This window comes from Amphibalanus amphitrite, unplaced genomic scaffold (assembly GCF_019059575.1).
Source record: "Amphibalanus amphitrite isolate SeventyFive unplaced genomic scaffold, NRLGWU_Aamphi_draft 000337F_arrow, whole genome shotgun sequence".
NCBI lineage: Eukaryota > Metazoa > Arthropoda > Thecostraca > Balanomorpha > Balanidae > Amphibalanus > Amphibalanus amphitrite.
Window position 1 is genome coordinate 249,127 of NW_024881832.1, and position 17,545 is coordinate 266,671.

Below are 17,545 nucleotides of genomic sequence, written 5' to 3' on the forward strand. Positions count from 1 at the left end.
GCTTCTATCCTCAGGATACTGAAATCCTTCTCCTCCACGCCGCAACCTCCCTCCGGGCTGGACAGGCAACTTTATCTCATGCGGGCTGCTCCCTTGGAGCGGCACCGCTGCTCCCGAGGGAGCGCACCCTGTAGCCGGGTGCAGTGAGTGCCTTGGGGCTGGGTGGCCTGTCCTATGGACGGGCTCAGCCCCGGCGACTCACTAGGGTGCCTGCCCAGACCAATGTCTCCCCCTATATGCTATCATCCTTCCGGCTCTGAAATGGTCACAATTGACCGAAAGGGCCTAACCCAACAAAACAAACAAACAAAATCAAACTGCCGCCGCGAATTTTAAACACCTACTTTAAGGTTTGCTGGAGATGTTGAATACATGTTGTCAATTTGCATGACAGTAGTGTCCCGTTTTCCCCTGCCCCGACCCTTCTGACCGCCATATTCTATCCGCAGCAACATGGCCCGGTGCCGGGAGACGTGGCGACTGCTGCAGGACAACATGCACGAGTTCGGTCAATGGCTGGTCACTGCCGAGGCGCGTATTGCCGAGACCCGCTCCCTGGGCACGGCAGAGATCCCGCAGCTGCGCGCCGCACAGAAGGAGCTCGAGAAACAGGTCACCATCAAACACAAGTGAGTGCGCCGTCAGCCGGTTGGCCAGTCACCGCGGTGTTGGCTTGTAGTTGTGTGGGAAAGGGGGAGGGGTGGAAGCGCAATACATGTCTGACACTCGTTATAGCGCATTGGGATGGCACGAAGCTTGGCCGATTTCGATCTTGTCGATCGAGTGTATGTACCAGCCTGCTTCTAAGTTCGCGGGCGGCCTGAAGGCTAGGTCAGTGGAAAATTGACACGTTTGTGTCTCGAGATAACCCGTTCATCCGGCTGGTAGATTTTTCTTCTCACTGGGACCAGCAGCTGTGTGACTGTCGATACTCGATACCGAATCACTTCTCTAGTGGCGGCGACTTGCCGTGTCTGCCCATCATGCTGTCGGTATGAGCAGTTCTATCATCCGCTCCACCCAGTGCCGATATTGAGCGTTCCGCAGGGACTGAACCATTGATCGGTCCAGTCGAACATATCGCCACAATATGACGAGCATTGACGGCATTTCTGCAGCTGATCGGTGCAGGTTATTTTACGAGTCGGTCTAGCCACCTGCCCCGGCCCCGTGTGACGCCATGTGTCGCTGTCCCGGCCACCACCGCTGACATTTTCACCCGTCCTGTCACCACCGCCCACCTGCCACGGCGGGCGGCCGACATTTGGACCAACTTTGTCGACCGTCACTCGACCTGACCGTGCCGGCATGCCGAGAACCGCCGGGTGACCGCCGCACAGTGGCCCTTTTTCAGAATTAGCACGCATAAATTCAAAATATTTTTTCTCTTCTTTTGAGTAAAAAGCAGTCTAATCGTGTGCAAAACATTCCAAACTATCCGATGGTGCCATTTTTACCTCCTAAAAAATAATTATCTTTGGTAAAACTGACCGCAAAATCGAAGTTTGTCGAGAGGCGCGCGGACACCACCGGCGGACCCTAAAAAGTAGGGTGAGATGAACATCAATTTGTAAGGCTTTCGGTGAGAAAATATTAAAAATTAGTGGCATGGCTGTGAAGCTGAGTCTACGTAGAAGCCCTAGAAACCACAATTTCCATTGTATAAACTTAAATTGACCACTTTTGCCGAATATTGTGAACACAATAACAGGACAATTATTAACTGGAGATGGCGGCATACATATGAAGCTTTATGTTAAGTAGCACACTCTGGGACATATCGTATTATACATCGTTCGAATCGCCGATCTCTTCTGACCATGTCCACCAAAGGGCATCGCGCCATTTTGCGCCATTTTGCTTCTACGGTGGATAACGTGAGCCCGTTCAGTCCGCGAGCGGCTGTGGCTCCTGTTCGATACGACTAAGCTCATTGACCTGGCTCGAAGCTGGTGTCACCTGGTGTGCGCCTAAATGTGGCTTGGCTTTTGCCTAAGATGTGCATATTGAAATGTCATTTAGGCATAACGCTGTGCTCAAGAAAAACTGTCCGATTTCTTGTCGCGTTTGATGTCCAAGCCGCACAAGTCCCGTGGTCGGCTTAAGATCTAACGTCAAAAGCGCCTATGTGTTTGTATTGTTCGCGTCGCGCTGACCTTAGTTGCTGCCCGGCCGGGGCCGACTAACGGTGGCTGGCAACAGCTGTAGATGCGGTCACGTGACGCCCTGGGGCGTCCTGGCGGTCAGTGCAGCGCGGTCGGCTGGCGGGCTCGCCACACTTGCGTTCGGAGCGGCCTAGGCCGGCGGGCGAGCCGTGGGAACGTGCGCCAAATCTTGGGCCGAGCGGCCTGTCGCTGTTGGGCAGAATCTCCTTGGGCAGTTCGTTTCGTTTCTTCTCTTTGCATTAGCAGGAAATACGTCCTTGATCACGTGGTGATGTCTTGCACCACTTGCAGGTAATGTGGGAATTAATGCGTGCTAATTCTGAAAAAGGGCCACTGTGCGCCGGTCGTCCGCGGTACGCTGACGACCTAGCTATCCGCGGCACTGCAACGGTCAGAACATTGGCGTCTCGGACCAGTGGCATTCACCGCAAACTTATGGAGGGAGACAGTCCATTCATTCATTCATTCATTCATTCATTCATTCATTCATTCATTCATTCATTCATTCATTCATTCATTCATTCATTCATTCATTCATTCATTTATTTATTTATTTATTTATTTATTTATTTATTTATTTATTTATTTATTCATTCATTCATTCATTCATTCATTCATTCATTCCAAGAGTGGGCTATTACCAACACCAAGCAACTGTCAGCACATTGCTCCTCACATTCGGCTTACATATTCCGAATATCATTGGTTCATCACGATTTTCCGCGGAAAAGCCGTCCAACTCGAGTTTTTTTTTTTTTTTTTTGGTTGTTGCTTATGTAAGTTGATGACTCGATTGTCCATGAACCAGCTGGGCATACAAATCTTAGGATGCATAAATGATATTGCTGGACGCTGGTAGTGGTTGTTTCTTCTTATGATTTCTAGTTCTTATCTCGCTGACTTGTGTTATGGAATAATATTGTGCTGCCTATAAGCGGAATTTCCAGCCACTGCCAGTTCATTCCTTCCCTGGCCCTCCAGCTCATCTCCAGCCTTCCCATGGACCGTCCCCGTCCCTCGCCCTGTGTCCTTCCTCGTGTGACACGGCCTCGCCCGAGTGTCGGCCGCCGATTGCAGCTGCGCCCGGATAAGTGTCGCTGACATTGGCCGGTTATTGGACGCCGGAGACACTCGTGCCCCCCCCCGCCGGTGGTGAGAGGGTGGGGTGGAACCTCCCGCTGTGGCGGCGCCGACAGCCGCAGCGGAAATTCGCGCCGAGTTGGGCTTTAATGATAAGTGGGTACTGACGTATTTACGGCAGTTGGGAGAGGAAATTAGCACGGGCCGACCGGCGCCGCGCTGAAACTATTTCTGGTGTGTAATTTCTCACACGACCGCTGAGCTGAGGACAAGGGCAGATGTTTCTCCCGGCCGAGCTTCGTACGTGGAATCCGACATCGGCTCTCGCTAATGCAGAGTGTCCCGTAACCCGCTCTTCTTGGTCAAGCCACCAGCACTCTTGACAGGCGCAAGTGGCCGATATTGCGTCGAGCCTGGTACTGCGGTGTGCGAGACGTTTGTTCTCCATTGCTCTGTCTTCTGAATGTGTCCGGCTGATGTTTTTCCTCCATGACCATTTCTCCTGGATGCATCTGGCTGATGTAACTGGTCCGCTGGGTCGTGGCCGTTGGCTGCCGAGTATTATGGGTTCTTTCAACACATTCTGCGCCTACGGCCGTGGCTCTCTAAAACAGCCGCCTGCCCCGGGGGCCGAGGGAAGCGAGCGCAGCGCGCAATGCTACCGGTTTGGTCCAAATAAACGATAGGGAATGCTCCGACTGGCCACGGAGCCGGCGGCCCGGCCACCCACGCCCTGGCGACGTTCAGCGGCCGGTGAAGCGACGCTAAGGCCCGGCAACGTGGGGGCAAACGGACAGCGCGCTTCAGACGGACTAAGTGTGGCCGTCTGTCCCCGTATCTCTGATTTGCTGGGCGGTCGGTGTACTCTGATCTGTTCTGACTGTGCGATCCAGTGACATGATCACTACGTTTGTTACTGTGACATGTTCTGTCTGTGTAGATGATCTGTTTTGACCTCCTCTGTCTGTATCAGTAACATGTTATGGCCCTCTCTGTCTTGGTCTGACCTGTTGTTATAACCCCACGTGACCCGCCGTCTCCTCTCTGACAGCGTGTACACGGCCATCTCCTCGGCCAGCAGAGAGGTGATCGGGGGTCTGTCGGCGGCTGAGGCCACCAACTTCCTGGAGAAGATCGAGAACCTCAACAAACGCTGGAAGGGCGTGCTGGCCGAGCTGGCCGCTCGACGCGAACGGTACGGCTGTAACACTGACAATCAGATACTGACACCGCACTAGCATTGGTCCCGACAACTTTATTATATAAAACGACATTCCGTACTCGCAGCTGATTGCCTCACTAATGCGATTGCGTAATGCATTGCCTTGTTAATATACCCTCAAATTTTCTGCACAATTCAGACACATTGTTTCGAAAGCTTCAACACATTCCATTCGAAAAACCAGTTGTAAAATGGAGGACTGACGCTATCCGAATTATTCATGTTCATATTCGCCGTCTATTTTATCACACATTTATAGACACAGGATATGAGTGTTATCCGAAGCTTGTGGAAATATTGTGAAGACCCTACCTCGAGGACCCAAGCGGCTGGAGTCCTCTGTCGGTTAGAGCGCTCCCCATTCAGGGCCCAGCTGGGACCCGAATTGGAGGTATCGATTTGACATTAGTTCCCGGCGAGTGGGAGGCGAATCTCTCGGCCGACCAAACACTGGACGAGGAGTGGGTGGTTCGGTGCGGTCCGTTCTAATCAGCCGGGACCGGCTGCCGGCCACCGGTAACACAGCTGCGCCAGGTCCGCCCGGCGTCCCCCAGTCCCGCCCGGTTCCCTTATGCTGAACGTGTCGGCTCCCAATAGGACGCCTGCTCGCCGCTGTCCTACGACTAATAACCAGGGCCGACACCGCCCATTGGACACGCCGCTAGGCTTCTCTGCGTCCCACAGAGAGTGATCATAGCGATGTAAAGGGGCGTTAGGCAGTAGGGCCAGGACAGAAGGCGCTACCCTGGGACACGGTGCGAAATGCCAAATGCCTTTGGCGCTAGAGCTAGCCTGAAAAAATAGTCATATCTCGAACAATATGAAAAAACGTTTCATTTCGGTTTGCAAATGAACTGCGCCAAAGCGGAACCTAAACTACGTCAGTTTGCTTCGGCACCATATATACACATTCTGGACCTGGTGCGCCACCGGGCGGGCGTGGGCGGCGGCCTTTACGGACGCTGCCTGCCATATATTGCTCTGCTTTATTGAGTACGGACAGGGGATAGAGATATCACGTCTGTGTGTCCAATAACCACGGCAGTATCGGAAACATTGGCGGTCCAGGTGCGATACCGCTACCTCGCTATTTTAGTCACAATATGGTCGCTGTCCTTTGAATGGGCTCGGTCATGGAGGTTGCCCTGTATTCATTTACCTGCCCCATGCAATGTACATCCGTCGGGCTGTTCCCGTGGGGCCGAGCAGCACTCCAATGTTCCCTGGTGTGCTCAGTGTCCTGTCACCCCGACTAGGCTCGTGCTCAGAACTTCAGAGTACTTCAGAGTACAGCTGGTATCCCGCACTCTGCCGATTTTTAACCCATGTTCTGAGTCTAGCAAAACCTCCACATAAAATGACAGTCTGTGACCCATGATCTCTAAGTCTGACAGAAATCAGAATCTCTACAGGGAATGACCAAAAGGCGACAGACTTCGACTCATGTTGACCTTTCTCTCCGGCCCACGACGTAAGTGACCCATGATGACCTTTCCCGATAGAATCTCCACAATGGAGGACGAGCAGGAGGCGCACACGCAGACGGCGGCGCTGCTGAGCTGGATCGAGTCGGTGCTGGCGCTGACGCAACAGCAGATCAACCCCAGTGACGAGGGCGCGCTGATTGTCAACAACAGCATGGCACAGGTACGGTGCTGACAGTAAGATGACGAGGCTGTCCCTATTCCGTCCCCATGTGTGTTTGTGAGTGGGGAGGGGAGAGACATTGCAGCCGTGACGGCTACTTTAAACTCTGGCAATGACCGGCCAGCCCACCCCTGAGGCGTCACGCCGTGATTTACTCCGAGCGCCGGCTGTTGAGCCGGCTGTTTCCCGGCCAGCTCGGGCGTCTCGGTGCGCCGGCCGATCAGCGGCCGGGCCGGGCCGGGCCGGAAATAGCCGCCCATTGAGTGTGACGCCGCCGCCGCCGGCATTATCCGCCGAGTCGGGCCAGACGGCGACGATCGCAGCCGACGGCGGCAGACCGGGCGGGCTGGGCGTGAAGGAGGGGGAGAGGGAGGGGAGTCAGGGCCGGTGCCTGAGGGGTGGGGCGGGCTGTCGCACTAACGGGTGGGCGCATGAGGGCTGAAGTGGGGATGGGAGTGTGGGTTCATGAAGCGCCACGCCGGTCGAAACCGGAATTGAGAGGAGTCCGGGCGATGAACTGTGTGGGCGCGGGGACAAATTTACGTATTATTTAGAGCCGCTTTTGGCTAGCTGAGGCTGGGATGAGTTTTGCCGCCGGATGCTATGTAGTTACATAGTTATTTCAAAGCTCAGCATCTCTCAGCACCAAATATGACTATGAGCTACCGAGGCGAGGGAAGATATCGTTCCTTTTTCTATTTAATTTCGAGGAGGATGTACGGCCTTCATTCACATTACAATGCCGTGTCACGGGCCGAGTTTCTGTTGTGTTTGAAGTTTGTTGCCTCATGTCGGTGCCGTCGGGAGCCCAATGTCGGCTGTCTGTCGTCCACCCTGACCCGCCCCTCCCGATTACAGTCCCGCATGGCGGAGCTGGCCGACAAGAAAACCTTGGCCAACAAGCTGTCCTGGCCGGAGCGCAAGTACCGGCCGCTGGCCGAGCTTCAGAAAATCTCCACCGGTCTGGAACAGGTCAGTACCGCCGGTCGATCCACTCTTCCCGGTGATTCGAGATTGCTTACAGTGCTACGTCCGTCGGGTATGCGTGTAAACCGCCGGTGACCAGTGACTTGTAATGACCTGCCGTGTTCTTTTGTGACCCGCCGTGATACTTAGTAACTTACCTGTGCATTGTGCAATGTGCACGTTGTAGCCATATTGTCGCCTGCGGCCTACCTGTATGCCCCGGTGATCTACGGTGACCGGGCTCTGACAGCTGTGTTCTCCGGCTTCAGGTGGGCTCTGTGCTGCCGGGCCACTGCGCGCGGCTGCAGCAGCAGCTCTCGGCCGTCCAGAAGCTGTACCAGGCTCTGACGGCGCTCGGAGACTGGGCTCAGCGGCGACTGAATGGTGTGGCCGAGTGGGACCCGGAGCGGCGCACCGAACAGCGGCAGGTCAGTGACACTGGGGGGTCAGTGTTACAGGGGGTCAGTGTTACAGGGGGTCAGTGTTACAGGGGGTCAGTGTCACAGGGGTCAGTATCACAGCGGCGACGCACCGAACAGCGGCAGGTCAGTGAAAGCAGGGGTCAGTGTTACATGGGGTCAGTTGTATCACAGCGGCGACTGAACGGGGTGGCAGAGTGGGACCCGGAGCGGCGCACCGAGAATTGGCAGGTCAGTTTTGCAGCTGGGGTCAGTGCCGTAGTGAGTCAGTGTGTGTCGGTATGTGCCAAAGTGTGTCAGTCAGTACCGCTCGTCGGTGGCCCTGTCGTGCCTCGGCCGGTTGTCCGTGGCTGCTGGACACCGACATGGGTGTGTGTCAGTATCAGATACCCTGTGTCAATGTGTCAGTATCAGCGTGTGTCGGTGTCAGTCAATAACGCCGTATTTCTCCGCGGTGCCCGTAGCTGCTGGCCGCTGATCTGGGTGAGAAGCAGCAGGAGTGGCGCTCGGTGGTGGATCAGTTCGAGCGACTGAAGGAGTCGTGTGCCGCCGCCGGACTGCCCGTGGCCCAGGACGTCCAGGTAGGACACGGGGACAGAGGGTCAGAGAGATAGGGGAATTCTAAAGACAGATACAGGGACAGATACAGAGACAATGGGCTCAGGACCAGAGGGACAGGGGTCCATAGATAGAACGTCCAGCTCAGATACGGGGAGAACATAAACATGAAGAGGCAGAGACTACCTATTTACCGTTCGGGTGCAGCGGTAAATGCCTAGTGCGACAGACGAAAACACCGTAGGGGTATTGTGACGGTGTTGATTCGTATGGCATACATATTTATGAATGTCTCCGTTATAGAAGCGCTTGGAGTCGGTGGCTGACGCGGCTGCCGTGCCGAAATATTCGTTTCGGAAACCGCCTTGGTTTTTTTTTCAAACTGGCCCTGAAATGTACCGCCCTTCAGAGGCCCTGTGTAGTATCGGCCCCGTCAGGCTTGCCCTGAGCTGTGCGGTCAGATATTACCGAGCTGAACTGTTCCGCCACCCGTCCCCGAGCCGTGCCCATTCGGTCGACCACCGTAGGGGTATGTTTATGTTGTGGTCGCCGCACGGCGCTGAAAGCTGCCTTCTCGGTGGCACGGGATAATGGCCAATCCCAGTCAGAAAGCACCATTCGGGGGTGACTGATGTCCCCAACATTCACTCGGTGCCAAAGTAAAGTGCAGAAGCTCGTAAATCGTGGAGCGGTATCAGTCAGCCTGCTAAACACGCTCCGCCGTGTTTTCTGATTTATTTTCAATCATCGGGAACTTGTAAAATGTCGAGCTCTGTATCAGTGGTTTGCTAAACCACACACTGATAGAGGATAACGGGGCCGCTGTAATCCGATTATGTGGCGGATTTTACAGTCCAGACTGCGGACGGCAGTGGTCACTGGGGCCGTGCTCCGTGGCGGGACAGTGCCGGCCGCTGATTGAAATGGCCGTGGGATTAGGCCATTGGATGATTTAGAGCGATGCCAGGATGGGTATTGGGTTGGGTGCGTACTGACTGGCTGAGCTCGTCTCATGAGATGGAGCACTGTGCCTTTTTCTCAGCTCGTCTCATGAGATGGAACACTGTGTCTTTGGCTGAGCTCGTCTCATGTCGAGATGGAGCACTGTGTCTTTGGCTGAGCTCGTCTCATGAGATGAAGCACTGTATCTGGCCGATTGTTTCCCTCACTGACTGGCCAGCTCCCATATTCCCTCACTAAACTCGCCTCCCCCTATTTCCAGAGCCGCGTGGACGGCGTGCAGGCGTCGTGGCGTCAGCTGCAGGAGGTATCTGAGGGCCGCCAAGTGACGGTGACGCCGTCGGCCGTCCCCACCTCCCCCGCCTCGCCGGCCGCCGCCGCCCCGGTCCGACGCGTCGACCGGACGTCCATCAAAAACGGTGAGTGGTCTAACCCGGGCGTGTCCCTCTGCTCAGTCAGGAGTCATTCAAGAACAGTGAATAACAGCACCTGAGTTGTGTCCTTTCAATGACCAGGTGTCAGTCAAGAATGGTAAGTGACCAGCCTTGTATCGAATCCACTCTGTTTCACCCGACATCAATCAGGGCGGGTGAGTGACCAGTCCCGTGTCGTGTCCTCTCAACTCTCTGACTGTTGCGAGTATCGGCCGTTCCATCCGACCCGTCTCCGCGATCATCAGTAACCACACCGCGGCCGTGGTACTCGGCGGGCCGATCCAGCACGTTGGAGACCATAACTCGTAGTGGCCCGGGTCAGGGGAGGGGGCAGAGCGCACGTCCGCGGGTTACGAGCTACCTGGTCAGCCCAGGGTGGCTCTATAGGATGGACGAGCGCTGCGCCTGTCGTGACCTATTGTAAGCCGTACTGAGTGACTCATAAGTCCACTGTCTGTGGACCAGCCACACTATGTTGGTTCGGCTGGTCCATGGACCGACTGTGTGTGGTCCAGACTCTAGTTGGTCCATGGCGTTACTATGCGTTAACATGGTCCATCCGGTCCACTGAGCTATCGTGTGTGGTCCAGACGAGCCGCCGGGCCCCGTAGCCGCCCCAGTTGGCACACAGGCACGTGCTGTCTAGGTGAGAATGGGATATGATTAATGATCCACCCAGCACCGGCCGCCGACACGACAGGCTAGCGGCGGCAGCATGGAAGGCCGCGATGCTAGGAAGCCCAATAGTGACATCGGGGAATATTTGTCCATTGTCATAGGTAAGTGGTTACCATGGTAATTGGTAGCTAACTATAGCATTAATACACGTCCTTATTGATGTGATGCCCATGGAAACGGGGTCACTGTTTACAGGGCAGGTATGCTGATTTGTTGATGTTAGCGCTAAGTCGCCATAGCACGTACCGTTATTCGTCGTATGATGTGCTCATTTGGGCCCCGACATAGTACATGCGTTACTCGTATCATTCATGTGTAGCCATTAGCGGTCGCTTTGGCTGAGCGTAACGCCTTGGCTGATCTGGCCATGTGCAATGCGCACTGTGGCGGCATGTAGTGCGGCGCTACTGCGATAACCCTGCAGCTGCAGTAGTGCCGCGTCCTGCGTCACGGACCTTGGTGGACCCACGCTGCCCGGGTTTCCGTCAGCTAGGACAGATTACACACGCGGTCTGCTGGGTCCACGGCGCGGGGCGGTGAGCTGAATTCTCCCTTGGGCTACTGACTGAACTATCCCCGGGGCTGCTGGGTGAACTTTCCCCAGAGTCTTACACCGTCTGTGCAAACTGCCCTGTCGGCTTCCAATTTAGGCGCTGCTAAAGCCCAGTACTGCACAGTACGGAATCGGTATTCCTTTGTGGGGCGATGCGTCATGTTTTATATGGGCGTTCGGCTGGTCACGTTCTCTGTGAATGTTTAGCGGACAGCTAATTGAACGGCCTGTTATCAGGCCATTGATCAGTGTGTGCCAGTGTTTGGGTTGGCCGCGGGGATTGAACGGTGTTTTTGTGAGCCTGTCAGGGAGGCGGAGTATGTGAGTGAAGGTCGGCTCAGAGTTAATGCGGGCCCTCCCTCCGTCCCTGAGAGTTGCGGGTCGCCATGGCACCTCTCCGAGCTGTCACCACCGCAGCTGCCTCCTTTCCTCTCCTTTCTGAAGAGCGCGACCTTGGAGATGGCGTCAGCCGGCTGCGACTGACTGACATTGTTTGTGTGTCTGTCGTCGCTACCCGCTGTGCTCTGTACCACAAGAGACGGGCCGCCCGCTGTATAGTCTGCGGGGTGTCTGCTATTGTGTTCCTCCCATGAGCTGTGTTCTGTACCATATGTGTTCTGTCCTCAATCCCGGCCACCCGCTTTATTCTGTGCCATACGGTTTGTGCCCCCTTCTATCGATGCCTACTGTTTTATACTCGTTCCCTGCCTCTTGCTATATCTTGTACCATACTGTATTTTGTACCAATTGTACCATACGGAGCCGCGCTCCCATGACTGGACGCTGCACTGTGTGCCGCGGCCGTCCCTCTGACCGTCCCGCTGCTGCGGCGGCAGCGCTCAAACGCGTCACTGCTGCCATCGTGCACGTGGAGCCGCGCTCATACGTGTCCAAACTGCTGCGCACCGGGCCACGTGAGTGCCGCCGCCACGTGCCACGTGCGACGGCGACGAGTGATGCTAACGAGAGTTCCGAGTGACACTAACAGCCGGCGAGCCCGCTCGTCAGCATGACGAAAGGACCAACCGACTCGGGTGGTTCCCGTCCGTCCTTCTGTCCGTCTGTCGGTCTGTCCAGCCGACAATAATCTGTTAGAAGAAGCTAACCTTGTTAGCAGTTACACCCGTCTGTGTGTTGTTTGCTGTGCAGATAAACATAGCAGTAGCTATTTTCAGACTGAATAGTTCACAAACAGCCGGTGGGCGATGGCGTGGTTGGGTCAGCTACACGAAGAACACTAATTGATGGGATCATCATCAAAGTACCTGGGTCGATTCGTGCCCGACGGTGTTTCGCGGCGCCGACGTCGTTATTTCTATCCCATCGGCGGGGGTTTTATGAGACGATAACGCCGTCTTTATGGGGGTGGTGAGGATCCCTGGCGCCGAGCGACCGCAGCTGCTACTCTTCCACCCTCAGTTTTTTATAGAGCATGGAGCGACTGGCAACCGTAACTTTGTCCGTCTACTACTTTGTCAACTTTGTCCAAGCTTCCGGAGTGTCTGTTTTACCATGGTGACTGCTACTGGTCGTATATCCGTCCGCCACCCTCGGTCCGCCTACTCTGTCCTCAGGGCTGTGGCGACAGCTGGCCGTTACTGGCCGTCCGCCTGTCTGCCACCTCTCGGCCTGTCACAGGGCTCAAAAAAAGCTCCGTCCTGCCGATGAGGTCGGCGACCACGAATGCTATACCTAACATTTCCCAGTGGTGCGACCAAAAACGCGAAATATCAAACAAATTTTCGAAGAATATCTTTAAAAACTATATAAATATTGTTAAGAATATTGCCATAACTTCAGCATCACTTATGCGCATCATTAAGTCATTGGTCACCATGGTTACTTCCACGGTACAACCTGGACACTGGACGGTGAGCAAACATACCACTGTTGTAGGATAAACTACCACCTTCCGTACACGGGAATACTACCACGTTTCCCCATCGGCGCTCGTCGGCGTTTTCTGTGCGACCACCCGTGTTAAACCAATGGGGAAGAGCGGTTGTCAAAATCGCCGACGAGCGCCGTTCATTGGTCGCCCAGATGGTCTCCTACTACGCAGTAGGTACGCGGCGTGGCGTATTACGGGACGGGACGCTCACCCACCGCGCCGGCCCGGCCGGCCGGCCGCCAGCTGACTGCCACCGTGGGGGAAGGGACGCCGAGGGGGAGGGGTGGCGTCCGTCGGGTCAGCCAGGGGAGGAGTAGGGATTCGGGCACAAAATTTCACTCTCGTTTGTTATGGTGTATTTAAGCTGCGTTCGGACAGCCCGGTTACTGCGTGGAACTTCCACGCCGAGGAATTCCTCACGCAAACGCGTTCAGTCAGCGCGAAACACTATGGCTAAGCGGCCGAAAGGCGATCGTTTCCGTGAGGAGCTCATCGGCCTAGAAACTCCACGTGGAAACCGGGCTGTCCGAACGCAGCGTTAGCGATCAAACCACTGCTTTTAATTCATGTTGTAATTGCAGATTCGTGTACATTGGTGGCGCTTGATACGTGCTACGGTGCTGGGAATAGCAGCATTAGAAGTTAATTGGTTTAAAAAACGTTCCATTGCCTGTGCGACAACCAAAGAGCTATGGGCAGAGTACCTACTGGGCAGCCGGTGCTGCGACCACAATCTGAATAAAACTTTTGGTCGGCGACCACCAAACAGCTTTTTTGAGCCCTGGCCTGTCATACCCCGAGCAGCAGGTGCCCCCCATTATGACGACCCGTAGCGAGTGCCAGCCGACGGCCGCCGACACGTCTCGGCCGCCGAGGAGACGCCGCAGCCGGCGCCGTCCCTCTTCCGGCCCGAGTTGGCAGCGCGTGCGACACGACTCACTCAAGGCCGCTGTTTATTTGGCAAATGTTTGTTTACTTTCGCTAATCGCAGGCGGTGGTCAGTTCGTCTGAGGCCGGGCCATCTATTCAGTGCACACGGCGACCACCGGGGAAGTCGCTCTAGGCCACACCAATCTCTCAGCCAGTCCATGTTCTGTTCGAGCCCTGATTGACAGCGTCGGTCGTAGCAACCCTCCCACACCAGGCCTCTGCAGAGGTAGAGCTCTGCCTGCTCGGCTCGTGGGCAGCCGTATTCCCATAAGGCCCGGTGGGCGGACGGCAGTGTCCAGGTGACTCGGCCTTTCCAGTGCCGGTGCGGCGGACCTCTCCGCCCCCGGCTGCCAAGCTAAACGCGGCCGGCAGCGACGGCGATCACTGTGCGCGAAGCCGCCGCCGGAGAAGGAGGCGCAGGCTGGTGGTGGCGGTGAAAAACCCCGTGCTCAGTAGCCGACTGGACCGGCGCACGACTGGAGCCGTGGTGACGGAGCTGAGCGGCGCGGTGTGCCAGAGATGCTGAGTGAGATGATTGGGTTGCCCGCGGTGCTCTGAGGGAGTGGCGAGGCATGCGGTGCCGACAGACTCGTGTGGTCTACCGACGGTGCTGAGGGTGATTTTCCATCGGTACTGAAGGAGTTATGAAGTGAAATTTTCCGCCGTGATATTTCGGGAGGAGCTTTGCAGTGTCGTTTGCCGACAGTGCTAAGGGTGCCGTGTTGCCTGCGGATGGTGCTGAGAGAACCCTTCAGTTTTCGAACGGCGCACTGTGGTTTTCGAAGGGCGCTGACGGAGCTGTGCAGTGCGTGGTGAGATTTTCCAGCGGTGCTTAGTGCGCCGCACGGTGCCGTCTGCCGTGGCGGCGCTGGCGTGTAAGTGGGGCGTGACTCGGTGTTTGCCAGCGCGGCCGACGGTCTGATGGAGAGCGGCAGCTGGCGGCGGTTGTCTGAGGAGATCGGGCCCGACCGGCGCCAGTGACGGCCTGTGCCGACCCGCCGAGAGTAAGCGCCGTGCCGTGCCCTGTGTGGGGCCAGGCCGGACGGACAGCCCCTGGAGACGGTAGCAGGTGGCGATCTATCGGTGGAGTTGGGACTGGCGGTCCGAGCCGGCGCGGCCAGCGGGTGTCCGCCGGGCGCCGCCCCCGGGGACGAGTGAGGCGTGTCCTGCCTCAGTGGGGTAGGCGACATGTTCCTGTTCTACAAGGTGGTGAAGAAGGGGAGGGAGCGCGGCCGGCGGTCGGTGGCGGGCGGCGCGCCGGAGCCCACCCCCGAGCAGCGACCGCGGCGCCGCTCCGTCCAGCCGTGTTACATCGACATCGGGTACGGCGGCGGCGCGGACGACGATGACGGCCCGGAGGACGCGCCCGCTGCCTCCTACGGCAGCCGCCTGTGTCCCGAGTCGGCGCGGCGCGGCCGGCGCGGCTCGCACTGTCTGGCGCCGCCGGATCCGGGCGGCCGGCGCACTGTAGGCCGGCAGCCCGAAAAAGCGCTAGAAATTCCCCCAAACTGACTGTCCGCAATATGAACAAAATAGGTATCATTTAACCCCAAATTGATCGAAGAATACGATTCCGATGCCAGTTTTTCCCTAAGGTCAAAATTGAGGTCGTCAGTTGTCACCAAACCCAAGACAATTTAGACTCTCTAGTGGCCACCACATTTACCCATTTTCATGATGATCTTTAGTGGTAATTTATTACCTGACCAATCGTTGTTTTGAACGAAATTTCCTGTCAGACTAGTTCAGGGCACTGTTGTTCACTGTGCCAACATTATTCTTACATATTGCATCGCTTTTCTGCAAGATAAGCTAGCTTTTTGCAAGCAGCTGCAAGACGTAATTAAAAATCATATCTAATTTTTTAATTAGACTTTTATAAAAATGTGATTTCGAGCAGCTAAAAATGAACATTTTATACTAGCCTCTGATTACTCATCTTTCGTTCCATATAGGTGCTTTGCTGCTTTTCCCTGCTACTTTTCGAGATATGCGCCAGTAAACCACATGATGTAGGGGCAATTGTCACCTCGCCGCTCTACTGAAGGCCCGGCGCTCTTTAAAGCGCTGGAAGTTATGAAAAACAAAAGCGTATAATCAGAATAAAATATATGTCCCTGAGCTCAGAATTGATCAATGCACACAATGCTGTCAAAAATTTTGGGCCAAACTAAAAAATTCAGTCATTATTAACCCCCAAACACAAGTCAGTGATAATCAACAACAACTTGCTCTTTAGTCAGACTTTTTGAGAAATGTTATTTCGAGCCGCTAAAAATGACCATGCCATACAAACCACTAATCATCTTTCTGTCATGCCCTACTCGCAATTTTTGCTAATGCCTGCTACTCTTCGAGGTCACGTGACCTCACCATTAAAAGTAAATGGGGAAATAAGAAAACTGTTCTTTTTGCGCATGGAATGATCTCAAACTATCTCAAGCACACGGAATCGTGATTTCATGCACTCCTTGCAAGATTCGATGCTTTACTTTTGCATTTTTGACCTTCCGTGACGTCATTTATGACGTCACTGCGGTCATAGGAGTTTCTCGTCAATAACTCATGATCAAATTGAGCCAGCGACTCGGGAAAGCCACCAATGGACTCGGAAAGATCTCCCGAATCGAATGATATGCAATACGACTTCCTTCGATTAAGTTCGTGGCCTGATGGGCTCTGACCTGACCTTGACTCGAGGTCAACACCTTAAGTTGACCTCACCCGGACAAAAAGTATACCATTCGACGCGCCTGAGCCAGGCGAACACGATGGTGCCAAAATCGCTGCTCTGCGGCCATTTTTTGCGAAATTATTTACCAAAAACTAAACCCTACCTTGGGCTTTTTTGACTTCACCTCAGAGTTTACCGGTTGACCTGGGACCTTAAAATCGGGTATCAATCGTTCCGTCTTGAAACGGGGCACACGCTTGTTTTTTCCGCGAGGCTCTAGCTTCATTAGGGGCGAAACGGCGAAAAGGGGTCGTACCAACCCTCCCCCCCCTCGGCCGGCCGAGGGGGTGGGGGGTCCGACAATAGGTCCGGCGAGGATTAAGCAGCCCCACTTCGTTTTTAGCATGTTTGCTTGTCACTGAGATCAACAACTCAATCACAGATAATTTCTAGCACTTTTCCGGGCCCCCGGCCCAGTGTGCGGCGCGGCTCCGCCTGCTCCGTCAGCAGCCACGGCGCCGGCAGGAGCCCGCGGCGCAACCACGCCGCGAGGAGACACCACCGACACACCGACTCACCGGCCGGCGGCCAGGGCGGGCCGTCCAGCCCGGGTGCGACCAGCGGGACAGGCGCGGCCTGCAGCGCTGGCTAACCGTGTCCTGACCTTAACTCACCGTGCTCACCCGCCTGAACTTCGGCTCAGCTCAGTCACGGACTTTTAAAGCGCGCTTTAAAGTCTGATCAGCCGTGCATTTTGCTAATTTTGTCGTCCAGAATGCTTGCTACTAACAGACTAAATAGAACCGTCATTTTACTAAGTCACACTTTTCCCATGAATTGTAAATCATGCTTGGTGTATGATTCATTGGTACTGGTCCTGCAATTTTCTCAAGACTCATTTTGGTACCAAATTTATGTAGGTATCTATAGCATTTCCTATTGCAACCACGCCAGAGCTTATTATAATTCTTATGCCTCTGTTGTCGCGGTACTTGCTATTTTTAAAGCATAGCTATAAATATAACAATTGCTTGTTTTGCTGTGCAGAGATCAAAGCTGGTCGAATTATCCACTCGTTGATATTGGTTCTGTACCGTTCGGAACGTAAATATTGGGCTAAAGCTTTTCGCAATATCAAGCCGGAAATGCACCGTTGTCGCCGGATTAACTTTCTGGTCGGCATGCTAGAATCGCTTTGATATGTCTGGGATCATTGTTTGAGATAACACAGATCTTTGTTCCAGGTGCGGTGTTTCAGTGTCCATTTACAGACCCCAGCTGGGTTCATTGGCGGGCGTGCACGGAGTGTTAGCACCTGTCCCGGAGGAGGGAGGGGGAGGGCTCCTGGACTGGCAGCGGGCCAGTGCA

At 55.0% G+C, this 17,545-nt stretch overlaps 1 protein-coding gene across 9 annotated transcripts in view; it reads left to right on the forward strand.

Moving 5' to 3' along the window:
- LOC122388846 (dystrophin-like) overlaps positions 1–17,545 on the forward strand; it is a 185,658-nt gene that overhangs the window by 68,335 nt on the left and 99,778 nt on the right. For 6 of the 9 annotated variants that reach the window (XM_043380307.1, XM_043380313.1, XM_043380311.1 and 3 more), the window contains 8 exons: positions 450–629; positions 4,297–4,440; positions 5,970–6,114; positions 6,973–7,086; positions 7,350–7,508; positions 7,964–8,080; positions 9,280–9,436; positions 11,519–11,596. In XM_043380307.1, the coding sequence (XP_043236242.1) occupies positions 450–629; positions 4,297–4,440; positions 5,970–6,114; positions 6,973–7,086; positions 7,350–7,508; positions 7,964–8,080; positions 9,280–9,436; positions 11,519–11,596 (1,094 nt within the window). The remainder of the gene's footprint in view (positions 1–449; positions 630–4,296; positions 4,441–5,969; positions 6,115–6,972; positions 7,087–7,349; positions 7,509–7,963; positions 8,081–9,279; positions 9,437–11,518; positions 11,597–17,545) is intronic. The other 3 variants (XM_043380310.1, XM_043380312.1, XM_043380316.1) reach the window with 1 other exon arrangement.